This window comes from Protopterus annectens, chromosome 7.part0 (assembly GCF_019279795.1).
Source record: "Protopterus annectens isolate FY-2018-M chromosome 7.part0, PAN1.0, whole genome shotgun sequence".
Classification (NCBI taxonomy): Eukaryota; Metazoa; Chordata; order Ceratodontiformes; family Protopteridae; genus Protopterus; species Protopterus annectens.
Genome location: NC_056739.1, coordinates 1,315,772,991 through 1,315,794,196, shown reverse-complemented (window position 1 = coordinate 1,315,794,196; position 21,206 = coordinate 1,315,772,991). Strand labels below are relative to the sequence as shown.

The window sequence follows — 21,206 nt, the reverse complement described above, 5'->3', positions numbered from 1 at the left end:
GAAGGTTACCAATTCTTTGTTTATGAGTTCCATGATGATACGTTCCATGGCCTTGCAGACCAGGCTCATCAGGCTAATAGGGCGATAGTTCCCAGGATCAGTGGTGGATCCCCCTTTGTGGAGCGGGATAACTGTTATTGTGCGCCATTCAGTGTGCACAAAGCCTGATGTCAGACTATGACAGAACATGGTGCTTAGGTGGGGAGCTAGTTCATTCTGAAGTTCATGTAAAATGCAGCCTGGGATGTTGTCCGGTCCCATGGATGCTGTGTTTTTGGTTTTAGAGAGTGCAGCTTTTACCTGCATAGATGTGATTACAGGGACTCTGCATTCTTCTTGTATCGATACGGGCCCTTAGGGGGTGAAAGGTGGGTAAAGTTAGCTCTGAACCTATCTGCCAGGATGTTGGCAATATCAGTTGGTTCTGTAATTTTTGTGGCATTGTGCTGTAACTCAGAGCAGATCTGGGTGATGCCATTGAGATTCTTGACATAGCTATAGAATGCTTTGTGGTTGCACTTAGAATCAGTGATGATTTTGTTTTCTTAGCTAGTTTTGGAGGATCTTATAAGGGATCTCAGCTTCTTGCTGAGGCTGACCAGGGAACTCCTCCACTCGTGGGATTTTACTCTCTTTTGCAACAGTTTCTTCCTTCCGTTGTAGAGTTTGTTTATGGCAGGGGACCACCAGATTGGCTTCCTTTTTTTGGAAGATAGCGTCTTGGTTCTGTTTGGGATAGCACAATCCATGCACTCATGTAAGTGCTTATAGAGTGCATTTGTGTAGGATTCAGCAGTCGTAACTGTATTGTCCATCTGCATGGGTGTCATGAAGTTTGTCACATCTGTCTTAAGAAGCATGAAGTTGGCTTTGGAGAAATTTTTTACCGTGGTTTCCTTATTTCTATAATGATTATTTGGATTTAATTTAAAACTTTTATTTCAAACTTTACAGCACAAACACTGACAGACATTTGCTAAACAAAACAATAGTCTCACAATGAAAACAGACATAGCATTAATAGTAAAATTATCTGCCCTTGAAACTCACATTCATTGAAACAGCATTGAAACCCACATTCAAAGAAAATGCATCTGGCTGGTGGTGGATAAAGTTTAGTTTTGGGCTGTTTCCAAACCACAGGACCCTAATACACATTTTCATGACAATGCATACATGCATGTGTTCTTTGATTCACCTACCTAATTGTAATGAATTATATTCTTTGTATAATACAGCACCACTTGTTAGAGCATGTTTTAAATTTGTAATTTTTAACATTTTTCCAGTAAGGAATGAAACAAAATGTATGAACCAATAATGACAAAACTGCCAAATTCAGAACATTTCAACCATAAAAGTCTACCCAAACTTCTGTCATTACAATCAACCAATATTAGTCAATATGTACAATCTCTGCAGAAGTAAAAAATCATCTGTATAATTCTACATTAACTAATGAATAGGTTGCTGCTAGCAAACAACTTTATATTTCAGTGTTTCATTTACAAATTCAGTTCCTGCTGTCCTTGAAAAATAAGTTACCTATGTTACATCAAAAAAATGGAAAGAAGGTAATATTGCAATATGAAATGGATGGCAAACTGACAACAGGTTGAGGAATGCAAATTATGACCCTTTTGCATAATTATATATATAAACATTAGTAAGCATTTTTCTAGCTGTCCTAGTTAGAATCTTGTACCACTGGCAGTTGTATTGCCTGTCATGTAAACTTCAGACTGACATATTACAATAATTTGTATGTAGCATAGCTTTGCAGTTAATAGTATTAACAGACAAAACTTGGGCTGATCTGATAGAAAAGCCTGGAGGCATCATTAGAGTTTAACTGGTTAAGCATGATTATAGGGCCTAACAGTGGTAAGATCTCTGCAATGCTAAGATGTGCCTTCTAAAATGAAAGCATACATATCTTTCTCTCTCTCTCTTTCTTTCTTTGTCTCTCACACACACACACACACACACACACACACACACACACACACACACACACACACACACACACACACACACACACGCACGCATGCACGCACACACGCACACACACACACGTGCACACGCGCACGCACACACACACACACACACACACACACACACACACACACACACACACACACACACACACACACACACCTACTTTACTTGCAAGAATCTGGCCAGAAAGCAGAAGCCCAAAAGAATGAATGGAACCTTATGCTATAGACGAATCCATCCAGGAGTGAGTAGTGAGTTTGCATTTATTCATTCTGCAGAAACAGCAGCACAAGAATAGAATGTCTTCTTCAAATTCCGCATGTGCGGAAAGGAAGAACAAGAAGTCACGTCTGCGTGCTGACACATGTACAGCAGACACAACAGCAGAAGCAGAAAAGTAGTCTTAAAGAACACCCTTAAAAAACAAAACACACATTTATTTTTTTAATGAAAACATAAATGTGACAGTCCCTTGGCAAGTGCTCTTCTTCTAGCTAGTGGGCCCTAGACGACTTCCCTGGTCACTAAATGCTGGATCTGGCTCTGGCATCAACATGTATTTTCTAAACAAAAAGAAGTATTAAATTCTAGTGACTGGCATTATTAAGTGACTGTAATCCTTGGTGATGACGCTATAGACAGGGCAAAAATATGAGTCAAAATCTGAGACATTCTACAAAATCAGAGATAGTTGAGAGATGTGCAGATCATGGCTGACAGTACACTCATGTTGATAATAAACCCCTAAGAGTCAACCCAGTGGTCCAGGATCAGACTATGCACGTAGTCAGTAGCTTTACCTTTGACCACTGCATGGCCACAAAGCTGAGGAAATCCTTTTATGTTGTGCAGCTTATAAGTAAGGGCATGGCATCTAAGTCCAAAGAGGTCATTATCCCACAGTACTATGCCCTTATCAGACCAATCAAAAAGTACAGTGCTCCCACTGGTATGTACCTGACCATGCACATGCAGCAACTAGAGTGACCTCAAAGGCTCCCTAAAAAAAGATTACAAGGCGTAACAAATCTGCTTATGCAGAGCACCTTAAAGTCCTTTTCCTCTACTCAGTCTCCTCTAGATTGCTGAGGGATGATCTATGTCTGGCAAATTCCACTTGTGTGAATCTCCTACATATTCATAAGTCAAAAAGTACAAGAAATACAAGATCTAAGGATTTTAATTTTTTCTGTGATATAAAAGGAATATGCTGGAGGCTTCCCATCCATATGAAGTTGAGTTTGTCTATTACCCAGTTTAAAGTACAACCTAGACAAATGGATGGGGAATAAGAAATTTACACCAGGCCTGGCAGCCATGCTCATTATGGACAGAGGTAGCTTATAAATGCCTGGCCCTCAATGTCCTATTTGGATGCAGGACATCATTATTCTTTTGGGAAAACTTGGTTATGTTTAGTAAAGCCCCTTGGGTCGTTAGTCTAGTAACAATCTATGAATCTATGAAAATCTAAAAAGACTAGCTTACAGGTAAAATCCTTGTCATATGCCTCATGGATAAATGTCAATTCATCACAGTCCACTGCTTTAAAGCACACTTGTGTAAAGCAAGTGCACTGATTATTTATACATGTTCATCAATAGTGTGTGTGTGTGTGTGTGTGTGTGTGTGTGTGTGTGTGTGTGTGTGTGTGTGTGTGTGTGTGTGCGTGTCTACATTGATGCTTGTAGGTAAGTGAATTCTATCTTATATAGAAACCTTTATGTTACTATACAAGACATATGTCAGTAGTATGAGTCTGTATGTGCGACATTATTGCATGGGTTGGGCTACAAACATAAATGTAGTTGTTCCAACTATGCTAGGTGGTCAAGTCAGTGAAATGCAAAGCAGTCACTAATGAGCTGTTGTTCCACATGGTGTTTGCATGTCTGTGAATCACTAGCTGGCTCCATAGTATGACTAGAGAACAACACAGCACTATTAGTACTACTGAGTAAATTTTGCTGAGTATCACGCAAAGTGTGGACAGGGAATGCATACACATACACACACACACACACACACACACACACACACACACACACACACACACACACACACACACACACTCACACACACACACACACATTCTGATGCTCATTTATAGGTACAGAGATATCTGACCTGTAATAGACTGGGGCATGTATTTAGCAATACAGTCCCAATCAAGCCTCTGCACACACATGCAGACATGCACACACACACAAACAAACAAACAGAAGCATGCATCCACATAAGAACATCCATTCACATGCACCTGTCTTGCAAGCCTTACCTGCTGTGCCAGTAATCACCCCACTGCTTCTATAAACAGTAATGGATGAACTCAGAAAATACCAGGTTTAGTCCCACTGCTCTGCTCCAAAACAGGGCTGTATAACATGTCTGAATCATTTCAGTACGCTATGTCATTCCAAGCATAAGATTTTGGAGCAATTTACCACTGAATTGCCATATTTGCATGCAACATTATTCAGTAGATCACTGCAGCTCTAATAGCTTTAGACTGAATAGTTTTGTAGGGCTGCAGATGTTTATAAATCAAATATGTTGAGCACACAGAGAAAACCTGCTAGAGCATGACTGGGCAGTGTGCTATGGGTTTTTCAGAATTTATGTATTTTTTACTAACATTTGATTACCGGGAAAGTCTGACTGGGTAGGAGCCTATTTTCATTGGAGGCCATGGGAGAAAAGCTACAAAATATTGCATAATATTTTAATAATAGTTTTACAGACATTAAAAATAATACAAAAAAAAAAATAAGCAAATACAGTTTAAATAATTATAACAAATTAGACTTAATATGAAAACTTTGGTTAAGAATAGTTATAAATTATATGAAAATGAATTAACAGTTGGAGAAATTTTAGCCAGTTTATAGAGACATTAAAGGTAAGTTAATATAATACAAATAAAAATTGCAATATTATCTAACTATAGGCCCATAGCATTAATGTCCCCATTAGCCAAAATTATGGAAAGATGTATGCACAAACAGCTACTCCACTATCTTATCCATAACAACCTACTAGCCAACTCCCAGCATGGTTTCAGACCCAAACACAGTACCACAACTGCCCTTCTCTCCTTCACTGACACAATAAACCATAACCGTAATGACAAGAAAGTGTCCTCTGCCTTATTTCTAGACCTATCAAAAGCATTTGATATGGTCAACCATCAACTACTCATGGAAACCTTAAAAAACCTTTACCTGGATAACCTGACACTAGACTGGTTTAAAGCCTACCTCTCAGACAGGAAACAAGCAGTATTGTGGCAGAATACTCTCTCCACTTTACTACCAAATACCATTGGGGTCCCTCAAGGGTCCATTTTGGGGCCACTTCTTTCTCGGTCTTCATTAATGACCTCCATACAGTCATTCCGAGGCCACCTGTATTCAATATGGATGACTCAACACTGGTTTGTTCGGATACATCTCCAGACAGACTATTAACTAAAACCCAAAATTGCTTCACCAAAGTCGAAAACTGGCTATTAGGACGACAGTTAATCCTAAATCCTAAAAACTAAATTATTGATCTTTCAACCAACTCACAAAAATCACCTTATTGATGTCTCCATAACATCCAAAAATGGTACTATCATTTCCCCAGACCCCCACACGAAATTGCTTGGAGTTACTATTGATAATAAACTGAAATTGACATACATATCAACCTGTCCATCAAAACAGTAAACAAAAATTAGGATCGCTCTATAGAATTAAAACTTCCTAACACCAAGTACTAAAATCACCATTGCCCAAACACATTTGCTCTCCACCCTTCTTTATTCATCTGCAATATTCACCAATCTTAACAAAACCATACTTGATAAACTATCCAGCTCATATAATCATATAGCTAGATTTGCAGCAGGAACTCCATACAGGACCCATCACTGCACCAACCTCAAAAACCTAACATGGATTGAACTCCCCAACCTTGTTAGAATTACCCAACTTACTGAGGTATATAAAATTCTCAAAAACCCCAGCAATTGTCCTTCACTTCAGAACCTAGTCCTTCTATACTCTAATCTTAACAGTCTACGTTCTGCAAACAGACCACTCATAAAGATGGTCAAAGCTTACAATACTGGAGGAGATGCACTCTTTCCAAACGCCGTTGGAAAAGTCTGGAACTCTCTTCCTACCAGTATTCTTTCCTCTACCTCTCTACCCCACTTCAAGAAACAACTGTTTCACCACTATCAGAAGCACTGGCTTTGCCAATGCTCATCTCCTGACTGACATTTCCTAGTCTCTATTATCTACCTGAATTGTTCATTGTCTTCATTATTTTATTTCCTTATATGCATTGTTAACAAATGAATTTTGCAACCTGATTTGTTTGTTTAATATTTGACTGTTTCTCTCTCTGTAATATTATAATTTTGGAAATGTCTGTATTTTGTATAATGTTGGAGCTTTTCTCCCCGGGCCTCCGCTGAAAAAGGACATTGTATCCAGTCGGATTTTTTTCCCGGTTAACAAATGTAAAATAAATAAAATAAATAAATAAATAAAATAAAATATGAAGTGAAAAAAAGCAACTTTATGATATATTTATAGAGAAAGTTAAGATAGAGATTGATAGAAAAGAAAATGTGAATAAAAAAGGAAAAGTAAAGAGAAGTAAGGTCTGAAAATGCATTTTTTGACATTTAGGGATATAGTTTATCCAGGCTGAGCAAGAACAGAGACAGCTTTTGGCTAGGAAGTCTTTCAGAGTAGTTTTGAAGGAGTGTGGGGGTGACCTGATGGATAAAGATAAGGAGTTCCAGGCCTCAGCAACCTGGTATGAGTACAGACAGTAGATTTTGGTTACTAGATTGTAATGACTGACTAGGAACATACTTGTGTAGAATGTCATTTAGTGCCAAACAAGCAGATGGATTCTGGATAATTGTATCGGTGGTAACATACTGTGTATATGTTAGTTGATGGTGTAGTTCTAACCAGTTTAGACATTTTAGTGCCATGCACTGGTGGGTTCTGAAAGGGGCATTTGCTGCAGATTTAGTAACGTTGTTAAAGCATTGCTCAAGTTTTGATTTTTGTGATGCCTAAAGTCTATTAAGGATGGGAGTGCAATGAAGATGTGTGGGAAGAGAATTAGAGGCAAGTGTAGCTTTAGATGTGTCTGTGAGAAAGTTTTTGTTTCTATAAAGCAAAGCATCTCTAATTTTTGTTGAGTTTTTTTTTATGCAATTTTGTATATGCAGGTCAAATTTAAGATTATCATCCACTATCATCCCAAATAGTTTACTCTGAGAAATGACTTAGATGATTGTATTATCAAGAGACAGGACTTTAAATTTTGTGTTTACATGGAAGAGGGATTTGGGGGAAAAAGTAGTAGTTAAGGCTGAGCATGAGTTGTGAGTTACAAAACCATGTTTCAGTTGTTGTTAAAGCCTCCTGAGTAGTATTTTGGAGGTGTACCATGCTGTTAGATGTACAAATGTGTGTGTAGTCATCTGCATACTGTATAAGGAAGGCCTGTTGTGTGGATGTGTGGAGGGTGACAGTGAATATTTTAAGGAGGAGGGACCAAGGATAGAACCTTGTGGTACACTAGTGGGGACTGGCAGGTATGGAGAGAGGGTGGAGTGCCATTTTACTGACACCTATTGGATAGGTAGTTTTTGAACCATAGAAGGGTGGGCTGAGAAAGACGTAATGAACACATTTGAAGTAGAGGTTTGCCATGACAAACTGTGTTGATGGCTTTAGACAAGTCTAGAAATAAGGAGGCGAATAGTTTGTTGTTATCTCTAGCTTTATTGACAGTATCTATATATGTTACAATTGCATTGTTGGTACTATGGGAAGGAAGGAAATCATGTTGTGTGGGGGACAGGAGTTCTTCCTGCAGCAGACAGTTTGGCAAATGGGGCTGTGGTTGACCAAGTTTGCAGACGGCTGCAAACTGGGTGCAATTATTCAATCCCCAAATGATGTCAGTATATTTCATAATGGACTTACGCAGACCAAAGATCTTAGTCACAGTCTCAAACTGAAGAATGCAAAGAAATGTGTCATCATTCCCTTGGTAAAAACAATGTCCCTTTACACTATCAAATTAACAACAATACCCTATGGACCAATGAAGTGGTAAGCGATCTGGGATCACAGATAGACTGCAACCTTAACTTTGACCACCATATGTTCATAGGTTCATAGGTTCATAGGTTCATACTAGGCTATCTGCCCTGGGGCAATTATAAGCCTAGCCCGATTCTGTATGGCTTACGCCACCCCTTGATTTGAGTTTACTGTGCCCTTTTTTAAGGTTTAGTTTACTGTGCCTCTGACTAATAGTGACACAGGAGTAATCCCTGGGACAAACCTACGATCCCCCATCCACTTATCGAGATTCTTCTTGAAGAGATTCAGTGAGGTGCTCTGCCTCACATGAACTGGAATTCGATTCCAGAGCGAAGGGAGCCTCTGGGTTATGAACCTGTCCCTCCAGCAAGTTCTATTTATTTCTGTGCTGAGGTTCAAGTCCCTCGAGCGTGTGGCTCTAAGGGATCTAGATTTACTGAGGTGGAGCATGTCCATTAATTCGGATTTGACATAGCTTTGTATGTCAGGCATAGATCGCCTCGAAGTAGGCGGTATGCAACTGAGTAGAGCTGGAGTTTTTTTAACCGAGCAGTATATGGCATCTGTTTGAGACCCTTGATCATCTTGGTGAGATACTTTTGGGGTCTTTCTAATTGCTGCAGGTGTCGGGTAAGGTACATCCCAAAAGGGCATTGTATTCTATGATGGGCCTGATGAGGGATGAATAAAGGGGCACGATTACCTCTCTTGATCTAGATGTGAAACCCTTCGTGATGAGGTGGGCTATGTAGAAGGTCTTTCTAACCACTTTGGCAATGTGGTTTTCAAAGGAGAGATTGCTATCAACTTGGGTCCCCAGGTCTCTAATAACTTTCTCTGTACTTAATGGGTTTCCGCCTATGTGGTAATTTGTGGGCACATTGTTTTGCCAAAGGGTATGACTATACATTTTGGCATTTAGCTTTAAACCATGGCGCTGGCACCAGTTATCTGTCTCTGTGAGACCTTTTTGAAGGATGTTTGTGTCAGCTGGAGAGTTGATTATGGCGCCCAGTTTGCAGTCGTCTGCGAACTTGGTGAGCCATAGTCCTCCCACGTTTGCCTGTACCTCGGAAAAGTATATACCGAACAAGAGTGGTCCCAGGACAGAACCCTGTGGGACACCACTTGTGACCGGTTTTGAGTCTGACATGGCTCCAGCAACTCTCACTCTGTGGGTTCTGTCTTTGAGCCAGTTTGCGACCCATCTTGTGACATAGGGGTTTATATTTAAGCTGGATAGCTTATCTATGATGCTCGAGTGGGGTATTGTGTCAAATGCCTTTGCAAGGTCCAGATAGGCTGTGTGGACTACCTTTCCTTCATCTATGGCTTTGGTGACTGTTTCAAAGAAGTCAACCAGGTTCAAAAGGCAGGATCTGCCCTTGACAAAGCCGAACTGGGTAGGATCTAGTGTATGTAGGTCCCCAATGTCTTTGTTTATGAGCTCCATGATGATCCTCTCCATAGCCTTGCAGACTAAGCTAGTCAGGCTTATGGGGCGATAGTTCCAGGGTCCGTAGATGCTCCACCTTTGTGGAGTGGGACCACTGTTGCTGTACGCCATTCTGTGGGCACATATCCTGTAGTGAGGCTGAGATTGTATAGCTGTTTTATTTGAGGGATTAGTTCCTCTTGTAGTTCATGTAGGACGCAACCTGGGACGCCATCTGGTCCCATGGAAGCAGTGTTTTTTCTTTGGAGAGGGCAGCTTTCACCTGAGCATCTGAGATGTTTGGGAGGCAGCCCTCTGCCGGGATAGATATTTGCTCTTTTGGGAGAGAGAAGTTCGCACTGAACCTGTCTGCCAGGATATTGGCGATGTCTGTGGGTTCAGTGTATTTTTTGTCATTTAGAATCAACTCAGAACAAGTCTGGGAGTTGCATCCCAAGTTTCTAACATAACTGAAAAAAGCCTTATGATTGTCTTTGGTGTCCTGTGCAATTTTTCTCTCGAAGCTGGCCTTGGAGGATTTTATGAGGGATTGTAATTTTTGCTAGTACTGATCAGAGATGCCTTCCCTATTAGGGATTTTGCTCTATCATGTAGTAGCTTCCTCCTTCTGTTGTACAGTTTATTTATGGCTGGGGTCCACCAGACTGGACGCCTGCCTTTGGATGATTGGGTCTTGGTTTTGTTTGGGATAGCATGATCCATGCATTCCTGGAGATGTCTGTAGAATGCATTTATATAGGATTCTGCAGTTTGGGCTGTAGTTTCCACTGGCCCTGTGGCCTTGAAGGATTCCACTTTGGTTTTGAGAAGTGAGAAGTTCACTTTTGAGAAGTTTTTCACTGTGGTTTTCTGGGCTGGGGGTGGAGTCGGGATGTGGACATCCAGTGAAATTAATTTATGGTCTGATCTTACCAATGAGGGATATACTTCTGGTGTGGAGCATAGAGTCCCCATGTTGGTAATGATCAGGTCTAGTATGTTGTCCCCTCTTGTGGGAGTGGTGACTAGTTGTTCCATAGCATTTGAGTTTATAATTTCCAGGAATATGTCTACTGTAGTAAGCAAAGCCTTCTACTTAGCACACTTGATTAGCAAAGGTATCACCTGCAGAGCAAAGGAGGTTATAAGCCCTCTATACTCACCACTAATCAGGCCCATAATTGAGTATATCGCCCCTTTTGGTATTTACTCTACAAAGCACTTACAGCAACTGGAGAGACCTCAGAGGATTCTGAATAAGAAGAACAAGGGATGCCAGTATATGCCTTATGCAGACCGACTAAAGTCCCTGTCACTATACTCAGTATCAAATAGACTTCTTAGGGGAGACTTATGCCTGGCTTACAGAGCAATCTCTGACCCAAACCTAATGAATCTTCTGAACATCCGTAAATCAAACGGGACTAGAGCTACCCATTCTAGGGACCTAAATATGACCTGTGACATATTTGTCTCCCAGCAACTGCTATGTCTTTGTAATAGGCTGCCAATTCATGTGAAGCAGAGCACCTTTATGACAATGTTCAAAAGGAACCTGGATGAGTGGATGGGGCATCATAACTTCTTACCGGAATAGTTCCCACAACCCTCCTAGGCATGGGCAGTCATTACTAAATACATTCCTGGGTATTGACTAGAGTATCTATGCTATTACACTGGGATGAAATGACTAGGCTTGAAATAACCTGTGAGTCAACAGCCTAGTAATCCCCTATGATCCCATGATGTTAAGTATTTTGCTGAAGGGGATAAGATTGCTATAGGTCTAAAGTTAGTAATGTCTGTTGAATTTCTTCCTTTGTGCAGAGTGATAATGTGTGACTTTTTCCAGAGAAGGGAAAAGCAGGATTCCTGGATTGGCCTATTTATAAGGACTAAGACACTGTAGACAAAGCTATCTGCTGTTATTTTAAGGTATTCACTTGGAAAGTCATCAGCTGAAGTATAGCATAGTTTGAGTTTAAGAGTAGTTTTATATAGGATATGGGCACAGGTTTTTAGGGGAAAGCGGATGTATTAACACATGTCTGATAGGCAGGGCAAGGTATAGATCTTGGGGAATCCTTGGTTACAGATGCTATACTATCTGTCAAGTGATACGTTATTGTGAAAGGGGGGAAGGTTGAATTAATGGCCAGGATGCAAGATTTCTATACTGGCTATCCAGATTTTTTTATGGTTATGTTTACTATTATTCTTAAATTATAGTATAGTTTTTGTCTTCATTTATTTGCTTTTTACTATGATAGTGAAGTGTTCTGAAGTTTTCAAGATTGTGAGGTGTTTTATATTTTTGCCATTCTTTCCATGCTTTTTCTCTATCCTGCATTAGCAGTCTACTTTCTGGATAGCCAAATTGCATTATTTGTTTTTAGTCTCTTCCTTCCAGGAGATACAAGACTCTTTAGGATATTCAGGAAAGTTGTACTGAATTAATTTACAACATCATATAAGGGTGAGATTTTTAGGAAGTTTCAGTTAATAGATGATAGATTAGTAATGAACATTTGTGGGTTAAATTTGGTAAGGTTATGTGTTGTTTATAAGCCTGCTGTTTAACTGGATGTGTGAGATGTCTGGTTGTACTGACTAGGAAATTATCACTGAGACACTCAGATATTGTACCTGAGGTGGTGTACTTGCTAGGGTCTGATACTAGGTGTGTCATCCCTCCTCTGGGCCAGTAATCCAGGAGCCTCAATTCTCACCACTGACACTGGTGGTGAATGTTCGCTTAGAAAAAAAATAGATACACAGTATTTTCAGATGCAGCTCTCTGCACCTAGCACAATTTCCCTTAAGACCAGACAGGGAGTCAAGTCCAGTCCTGGGGCTGGACTTTTTCTCCAGGCCCCAAATAAAACTCCACCTTTCTCTCTACAGAAATCATTGCTCTGTGTTCCTGTTCCAAGTAGCTGACACATACAATCTTTGAGATTTGATTTTCACACACACAGACACATACACACAAAAACACACACCCCGGGAAATGCTGGCACAGATCTACCTGCTATGCCACCTCCACCTAGACTATAAGGTAGATTCACTGCCACCAGGCAGCTACTTTAACACTCTTACCAGGGTACCCAATTACTTTTAGTAAAATTAATACTTATACAAGTGATATTGTTAACCAGTTGGCAAGACTTTCAGGAGCGTGATGCTACAGTGCCACCAAATGAATGCAATTACTCTCAAAGGTTAAAATATTTTCTAAAAGACCAGCCACAAATAAAGGTATAAATATATTTAATAATAAATAAAATAAAAAAATGAACATACTGAGTATCTATTTGCAATAAACAATAGAGTTTCAATTCACAGGAAATATAAAAAATAATTCAGAAAGAAAGACTCAGACAGATACAGAAAAACAATACTTTTAGCTAATCTCACAATATGTTCCTAACTGACTGAAGAATTACTGTTCCCTAGTTAAGTTACTTACTAAAGCAAGGCAAGATGAAGTAAGTCATCTTGTTATTTCCAAAACAGAGCGCTGAGTGTCCTCTGTCACCACTTTTGCAAGCAACAAAATACAGTTTCAGTGCTGGCTACAGAATGACATCAGATCTGGTCATCTGATTCTGTGGTTGCCACACACCCCCTCAATAGAAACTTGAGCCAGGATCTGTGTCACAATTTACACATAGAGCTTTGCTAAGTTTTATTACAACATCTAGAGACTGTAAAACAATTCCAATCCTTTCATTTTTCCTGCAGAAACTAACCAGACATTCTTTGGCACCCCAGGGTAGAAATTAGTTTACCACTAAGGACAATAGGAGCAGGATCCCAGCCCAGACATTCTGTTTCTGGCTGCATTCACACCTGTGAGATAAAATCTGTATGACCTAAACCAAGTCATTTAATGTCAATCTATTTTTCTTAAGATTTGCTGGCCTGAGCTTAACCGATTCCCTTTCAGTATCTTCAGTTAACATATATACATTTCATCAGTTACAATAGTACAGTCTGATAATAATGTGTATTTCTTTTCTGTCCAGCAGGACCCACTGTTGATACATTTTAACACATGCACTTGTACAAATCAGGGTGATATTTAAATGACATAAAACTCTTTATAAAAATTCAGCTATTTATGCGGGCATATGTTACACATGCACTGCCCTACTCTCTCCGGCATAACTGGCTCTACCTCACATCATCACACTAGGATCCAGTCTAATAGGGAATTTGAGTTCCTAGTATAATGTGTGGGTCTATTAATTAGGTGTAAAACCAAATAAGTTCATGCTAGATGTAGAGGAGTTAGTGTTTATGTCCAACCAATTGACATTCACATCACCTAGCAGTATTATTTCTATCAGAATTGTTATGGATATTTGGTTGAATGTGAATTAATTAAAAGTCTTTTTCTACAGAGAAGCCAGATGATATAAGTGATGATATTATAGCTGGATGCAGGACCAGGTATGTCCCCGTTATTAATATTATTAATCACGTTAATAATATTCAACAAATGATTGAATCTGTTGTGCAACTTTTTAAGCCACCCAAAAATTGTCTGCTTCTTCAGGCCTTAATTTTGGAAGACAACAGGGTACGAAGGTCATTAAAGAGGTGAGTTTTAAATATTGGAATATGTTTAAAATGGTTCTTTTGACTTTAGATATTTTTTTCCTGACCCCCCCCCCCCCTGGACTGTATATAAGACAGCTTCTAATTTAGAAGAGCTATATGAGAGAGAGGCTAGAGAGGATTCCCCATTTAATAGACCAAATACAGTTACTTACAAATGCAGACCCTACAGCTCTTGTTCTTTATAGATATATATATATATATATATATATATATATATATATATATATATATATATATATAATATAAGTACTGTGGTTTAAGCCCCTTGTAAAAAAAAACAATTACAGAGTTGGAAATACTACAATTGCTTGAGTAGCTGGGTTGCTTATATTGCAGTGTGTGGAATATGCAGTTCTTTTTATATGGGTAAAACAAAGAGACCTCTTAAGAAACGTATCTATGAACATATGTACAATATAAATAAAGAGGGTGATACTAATACTTCAACCATATTAGGTCTTGTAAAAAAGGACATTTTACTTTTTTTGTTCTTGAATAGATACTTAAGGATATGAGGGATGGACAGTGGGCAAATACATTAGAATATAGAGAGTTATACTGGCAATTGTTATTAGCAGCCAATGTTGAAACAGGTCTGAATGAACAGATTTCTATAGTTCCAGACCTTAAAATGAGAGCAGCAGAAGCAGCAAAATCAGAAAAAAAAATATGAACTTGTAGCTCAGGAATTTATAGCTCATTCAGATGTATTACTGTTTTTAAATTAGGTACTGTGTTTTTAAATAGTTGGTCTGAGACTGAATTAACTATTTTCAATTAAAAACAATCATTTAATTGTTTTATTATACAACCACTCATTTTGATTTGTATTTTGTATATATACTTGTTGATTTGTATTTTAAATTAGTTCTGATGAAGTCCTGAGACATACATAATGGACAAAAGTGCTTAACTATTAAAGGTGTGTTTACATAAATCAGTCTTCCTGTTGGTGTTTGCTTTCTATTAAAGCAATTTTAGAATTATTTTTATGGATATTCAATATAGGATGTCTTCCAAAATAGATATATTGTTACCAGGAGGGATGAAAAGAACAGAAATATATATTTATTTATAGTTGTTTGATTTCAGAAAAGTTATAAGAAGCTTTGCTGAACTGAATTTTGGTACTGGTTCATTGTAGGGAGAAATTTGGCTTTTGTTGGAAAATATTAAAGCAATACCATCACTTTTCCCCTTTTATACAGTTATTACAGAAGCTATTGTGCAAAGACAAAATTCTCAGTGAAAATGCTTAGGAGTTGGCCTTTGTGGCACAACTTCAGCAATATCTGGGTCAAATAAAGTAAAAAAAAAGGTTACTGTACAAAACAAAATTCTCAGTGAAAATGTTTGGGAGTTGGCCCTTGTGGCAAAGCTTTAACAGTATCTATGTTGAATATAGTGACTGGAGGCTCTGTGTGGAAAAGTTGGTGACAGAGGACAAGAACTCAACTGTTGGTGTCAAGGTATAAAATTCAGACAACAAATATGCTTTGAGAAGCACCTTGATTCCAATAAAGATGTCAAGTGAAGGCTGCCAGAAAAGCAAAAAATACCTGGCACAGATCTCTCCAGAATTCATGTAGGTATTTATCAGATCCTGCATAAGCATTCCCTTGTGTAGTCTATCTTCCTTAAACACAAATATACAAACTTTTCAATATTTATGAAAAAAAAGCTTACATTTGCATTTGTATCATTTTCACTATTCAATAAAAAAAGCTTTTCTTATTCTATGTTCATAAGGCCGCAACACACATAAATTACAAGCTGATCTTTAAAAGGCATTTTCTATATACAAATACAACTGAGAATAAATACAGCAGGGTCAGCAGTACAAAAGCCAGTCAATCATATTATCTTCTAATTTAATTCTCTTCTTTTGAAATATTTAACAATAACTAACAGCTATATTATGAAGTGTATGGTAAATTTAAGGCCAAGTAAAAAGTATTTTACAAAAAAATAATACACACCCGGCACAGTCCTTGCACACAGATATCATTAGTGTTTGGCCCACATGGAGTGCCATCAATAACTCTGTCCCTGAGTTGAAAGTAGGAAGAGCTTCCAGCTACTCTACAAAACAGCTTGCATCGATCTTTCAGTAAAACTGCAAGACAAAGCATTAGACAATGATTATACTCCAACAACACTGCTTTTTTCTTCCAAGACATCATTCAGCAGATTTGCATCATTCCCTTAGGCTTTATTTCTCAGCAGATGCAAAATCTTAAAGTTATCTAAGCAATCAAATATCCAACTGTCATACCGTCTGTACAGCTTCAATTACCTTCTAAAATGAGTGTAATGTGTACACTGTGTATGCATAGTACAGAAACACTCTTACTGGAGATATAATTTCACAACAGATAATGCACTGGTAAAAAAAATGAAAATTCAGAATTAGATTTGCATCTCAGTAATTCTCGAGTACCTGTAGTGTTACCTTTATCAAGTCTGCAAAGTTCTCAATCAGTGGATTACAATGCACTGGTGGGTCACACCCTTTATCTACTCAGTCATGGTCTCAGGAGCAAAATTACTTGAATTAATACTTGGTTTGTAATTTGTTAGCTGTGGTTATAACTTCTCGTGACTGAAGTCCAGCCACATCATTAAACTACATTCCAGATGCAGATTCGGTCATAAAGTAGAAAAAAAAAGACTGAAAGACCCTGGAGAAATGGAAGGGGATGAGAACACAGTTCAACTTTGTGAGACTGACTGGCTCACTACATCCAGGAGTCCAGACAGTCAACAAGAAGCAGGCTGGAGCAGGCAGAGGCTCAGACTTCCTTGGTTCATTAAAACAACTTGGAAACTGGAAAATGTTTTATATATATATATATATATATATATATATATATATATATATATATACACACATATATATATATATATATATATATATTTATATATATATATCTGTGTATGTGTGTGTGTGTGCATTACTGTCGTTCAAGTTAACTGCTATCTAATGTATTTTTAATTTAACTATTACTTACAAATTATTATTTAAGTATATGTTATTAGACTGTAATTCTGTGGATGCTATCACATTTGAGAGCCTAATGTCACCTACAACCATGCAACAGCTACAAAGTTGTTAGGGTTCCACTGAACTAAATATGAAAAGGTGACTACATCACAAGCAATACAGGTCGCCTCCTTTGTAATGTAGAGCTTATATCTGTATATTTTTGATTTCACTTTTACTACTGTGTGTGTGTGTGTGTGTGTGTGTGTGTGTGTGTGTGTGTGTGTGTGTGTGTGTGTGTGTGTGTGTGTGTGTGTGTGTCTGCCTTAGTTTGTATGTGGACGTCTGTGTGTATGAGTGTGTATGCATAGTTAAGATGTATAATTATGCAACTCAAATAGTACTTTACTAGATATTTTTTGTACTTTTACCAACATGCCAACACAAATAATTAATTACTTTGGTTTTAAATTCCATTATACTTTAGGATAATAATTACAGAGAAGTACATTTTTGGTAAGTTAGCAGGAAACATGCCTCTCATATTGTTCCTTATATTTCTGGTCTGTTCCTCATAAAATCTGTCAATTTTTGGCAAGTCAATGAGTACTCAAGTCACTAAATAATGACAGACATTTAAAATTCAGACTTGCATGCTAATATAAAACATATTAATTTGGCAATGTTCTAAGTTTATAAGAGCAATATTTAAAATCTGTCCCTGATTTTGGGTCTTTGTCGTCCATCATTTTTGGCACTGTCCTGAATTCTTGCACTAAAATCCTAAAAGGTGTAGCAGAGAAAACATGAATAAAAATAATTCTTACAAATGGCTGCTTCTACATATCAATGCACACTAACTGTTTTCACTGAACTAAGTATACTTCTGGTATTTTGCAGAAGTCATTTTATTTTTCTTTAAACCTTATTATGAAAAAAAAAAACTTAGATCAATATCAAACCTTACCTGAATTTGGTCCATCCTGATTAGAAAAAAGAACTTGAATTATGCGTAGAAACATTGTACTGTTTGTTTACAACTGCTTTAATCCAAATATTATATACAAACCCTTCCTAAACCAAAAATGTTATATATTTTGACACACTCCCATTACTGACATATTACACGTACTATAATCTTCCATATTACTATGCTCAATAACAGAACCGCTCCAATCTGCTATCTATATACCCACCTATCATATTATGGCACGCAGCCCTCTTGCCTATCTTTGCTCTCTGCCTCTCCGTCTTCTCTGTTATTTCTTTTTCATACTACATGCAGTTATTTTTAACCTTTTACCCCAACTTCTGTTACAATAACGTTCCACTACCTGCAGATCCACGGTCTGTCTTTTCCATCTTTACTTAGCTAATATTCCTGTCTTCCATACTATTGCAGTTTTCCTTTTCAAACAATGATTAACAACATTTCTACCCTTTTTTTCCTCCTCCATACCATCTGCCATTTATCTGCTCCAAATAAACACAATAAACATCTGTCCTTGACCTCATTATTTATAATCTGACATTTATTTTTGTACTAGTTTACAAAACCCCCACATATAAATAATATTTATACTGATTTTCCTTATCTCTAGCACTCTGGACTCTCCCATTGGCCTTCTTCACTTAATTTTTATGGAGTCGTATATATTGCCGATGTAATAAAAGCATATGCTGGCCCCTCACCTGCCCTGATACTTTTACAGCCTTCACCTTTTCCCAAGTCTCACTCCATTTTACATCACACTTCCATACTTTATCACACCTCTTCTTCACTTTACCATAACTAATCACTTCTACTTTCTCCTCTAAATACTAAAATCTTCACTCCATCTTTTCATTTTTTTTGTCACAATCTCATACTCTCTCCTCATGTCTTCTTAATTCCATCTGAACTACTTTTCACCTTCATTTTCACCAATATCCTCTTGCTTCTCCTCTGTAAACCAGCCAGCCCATGTACTTCTAACAAGAAATACCTCTTATCTGTTCAAAATACTTAAACAGTCCCTATTACCCATCTTCTTGGAATTCTAGCTTATTTTGCTCATAGGTTCATAGGTAGGTACTAGGCTATTGGCCCTAAGGCCTATATAAGCCTAGCCAAAAAGGTACCCTATCTTTCGCCACCCAAAAAAAATATTTTCCTGTGCCCCTGTCGAGCAGAGCGACAGAAGTGATCCCTGGGGTAAATTTCCTATTTCCCATCCAATCATCAAGATTTTTCTTGAAGAGTGCTGATGAGGAGCTTTGTTTGATATAGACAGGTAGTTTGTTCCAGAGTATGGGATGTCTCTGGGACAGGAATCTATCCCCTCAGCATGTTCTGTTTATTGCGGTGACAAGGTTTAGGTACCTAGAGTGTGTAGCTTGGAGGGATTGGGATTTCTTTAAGTGGAGCATGTCCAACAGCTCTGGGATTGACATAGCTTTGTATGTTAGGCAGAGATCGCCTCTGAGTAGACGATATATAACGGAGTAAAGCTGGAGTTTTTTGAGAAGGCCTATGTAGGGCATCTGTTTGAGGCCAGTAATCCTCTTTGTGAGGGATTTCTGCGGCCTTTCCAGTTGTTGTAGATGTCTTGTGAGGTACATACCAAAAGGGGGGTTGTACTCTACTGTAACTAATCTCTTCTACTATGTAATTTTGTTCTCTTCTCATTCTCCTAACAACTTCCTAAATACTTGTTGTCGACAATTCGTATGGCCTTAATTCTAACCCCCTGTGATCAACTCAAATATTCTCCTTCAAAACCTCTTCAGATTTATCTCCGTTGTCCTCTCTATTCCTCCAAATATAGTCTTCCCCCATTTTACTATTGTCTTCTCATATCTTCTATCTACTAAAACTTAGTAATGGTTGGTATCAAAACAAAAGCCCAGGTCATCTTGACAGCTCCACTGCTTATCACTGCTTATGTGGAATATGTTACCACCGAATTATATAAATTTGAAATAGCTGCAGAGAAGCATCTGCCCCATTCAGAAGGAAATACAACACCAAACTTCGAAACAGCCCTGTACTGTGACATCCTAATACAAACAGACTCTATGATAAAAGATAAAAAAAAAAGACTTTCATTGCATGGAAAAATAAATGTATCTCTCAAGATGCTAATAATGCTCTTGCTAAAGTTAAAAAGGAGCTTTGGATCCTAGTCATATCAATAAAAGTCAAATATGAGGTAAAAATATCCACCCAGGAGAAGGATAACCACAAAGCCTTCTTTAACTATGTTAGAATTCTCAGAAACAATACCATCACTGCATGGAGCTTAAAGTGAAGGATGTCACTTATGCTCAACCAGAGGACATTTCCAGTCTATAAGTGGACAAATTTAGCACAAATGTCACCCTCTCTTCCTATATTACCATATCACATACCTTACACTCCATCATATATCCAAGAACAAGTACTCAAGGCACCATCCTAGGCCAGGAACACTACCACTATGGCACAAGATAATGTACAGGATACCTACTGAGCTGCCCGTAGCATGACTTGTCAGACCATCTACAGAGGTTATTCAATATCAGCCCTCAAACAGGCATCACATCAGATGAATGGAGGACAGCAAAAGTCATCCCTTTCCACAATGGTCGAGCTTCACTGGACCTGGATAATTGTAGACTCATATGCCTGACCAGCCTTTTCTGTAAGGCTATGGAAAGGATCACTATGGTATTAATAAACAAGGACATAGGTAACCTACAAACTCTCAAACAACTGGATTTGTCAAAGGCAGTGCCTGCCTTCTTAAACAGATTGACTTCTTCAAGAAGGTTAATGAAGCAATGAATGAGGGCAACTCAGTACACATCATATATCTAGATCTCACAAAGGCATTCAATGCCATTTCACACTCCAGCACTGTAGATAACCTCTCTTGGCTAGATGTAATTCCCTATGTAACTCCATGGATAGCAAAGTGTATCAAAAATGGAGCTCTAGAATATAGGGTCAATGGCTGTCCCTGTAATACAAGAAATGTCACCAGAAGTATACCTCTGGATTCAGTCTTTGGCCTACTCA

At 38.2% G+C, this 21,206-nt stretch overlaps 1 protein-coding gene across 1 annotated transcript in view; it reads right to left on the bottom strand.

Annotated features, from left to right (window-relative positions):
* ADAMTS9 (ADAM metallopeptidase with thrombospondin type 1 motif 9) overlaps positions 1 to 21,206 on the bottom strand; it is a 1,232,634-nt gene that overhangs the window by 822,011 nt on the left and 389,417 nt on the right. Inside the window, exon 14 of the mRNA XM_044077927.1 lies at positions 16,164 to 16,300. Within this exon, the coding sequence (XP_043933862.1) occupies positions 16,164 to 16,300 (137 nt within the window). The remainder of the gene's footprint in view (positions 1 to 16,163; positions 16,301 to 21,206) is intronic.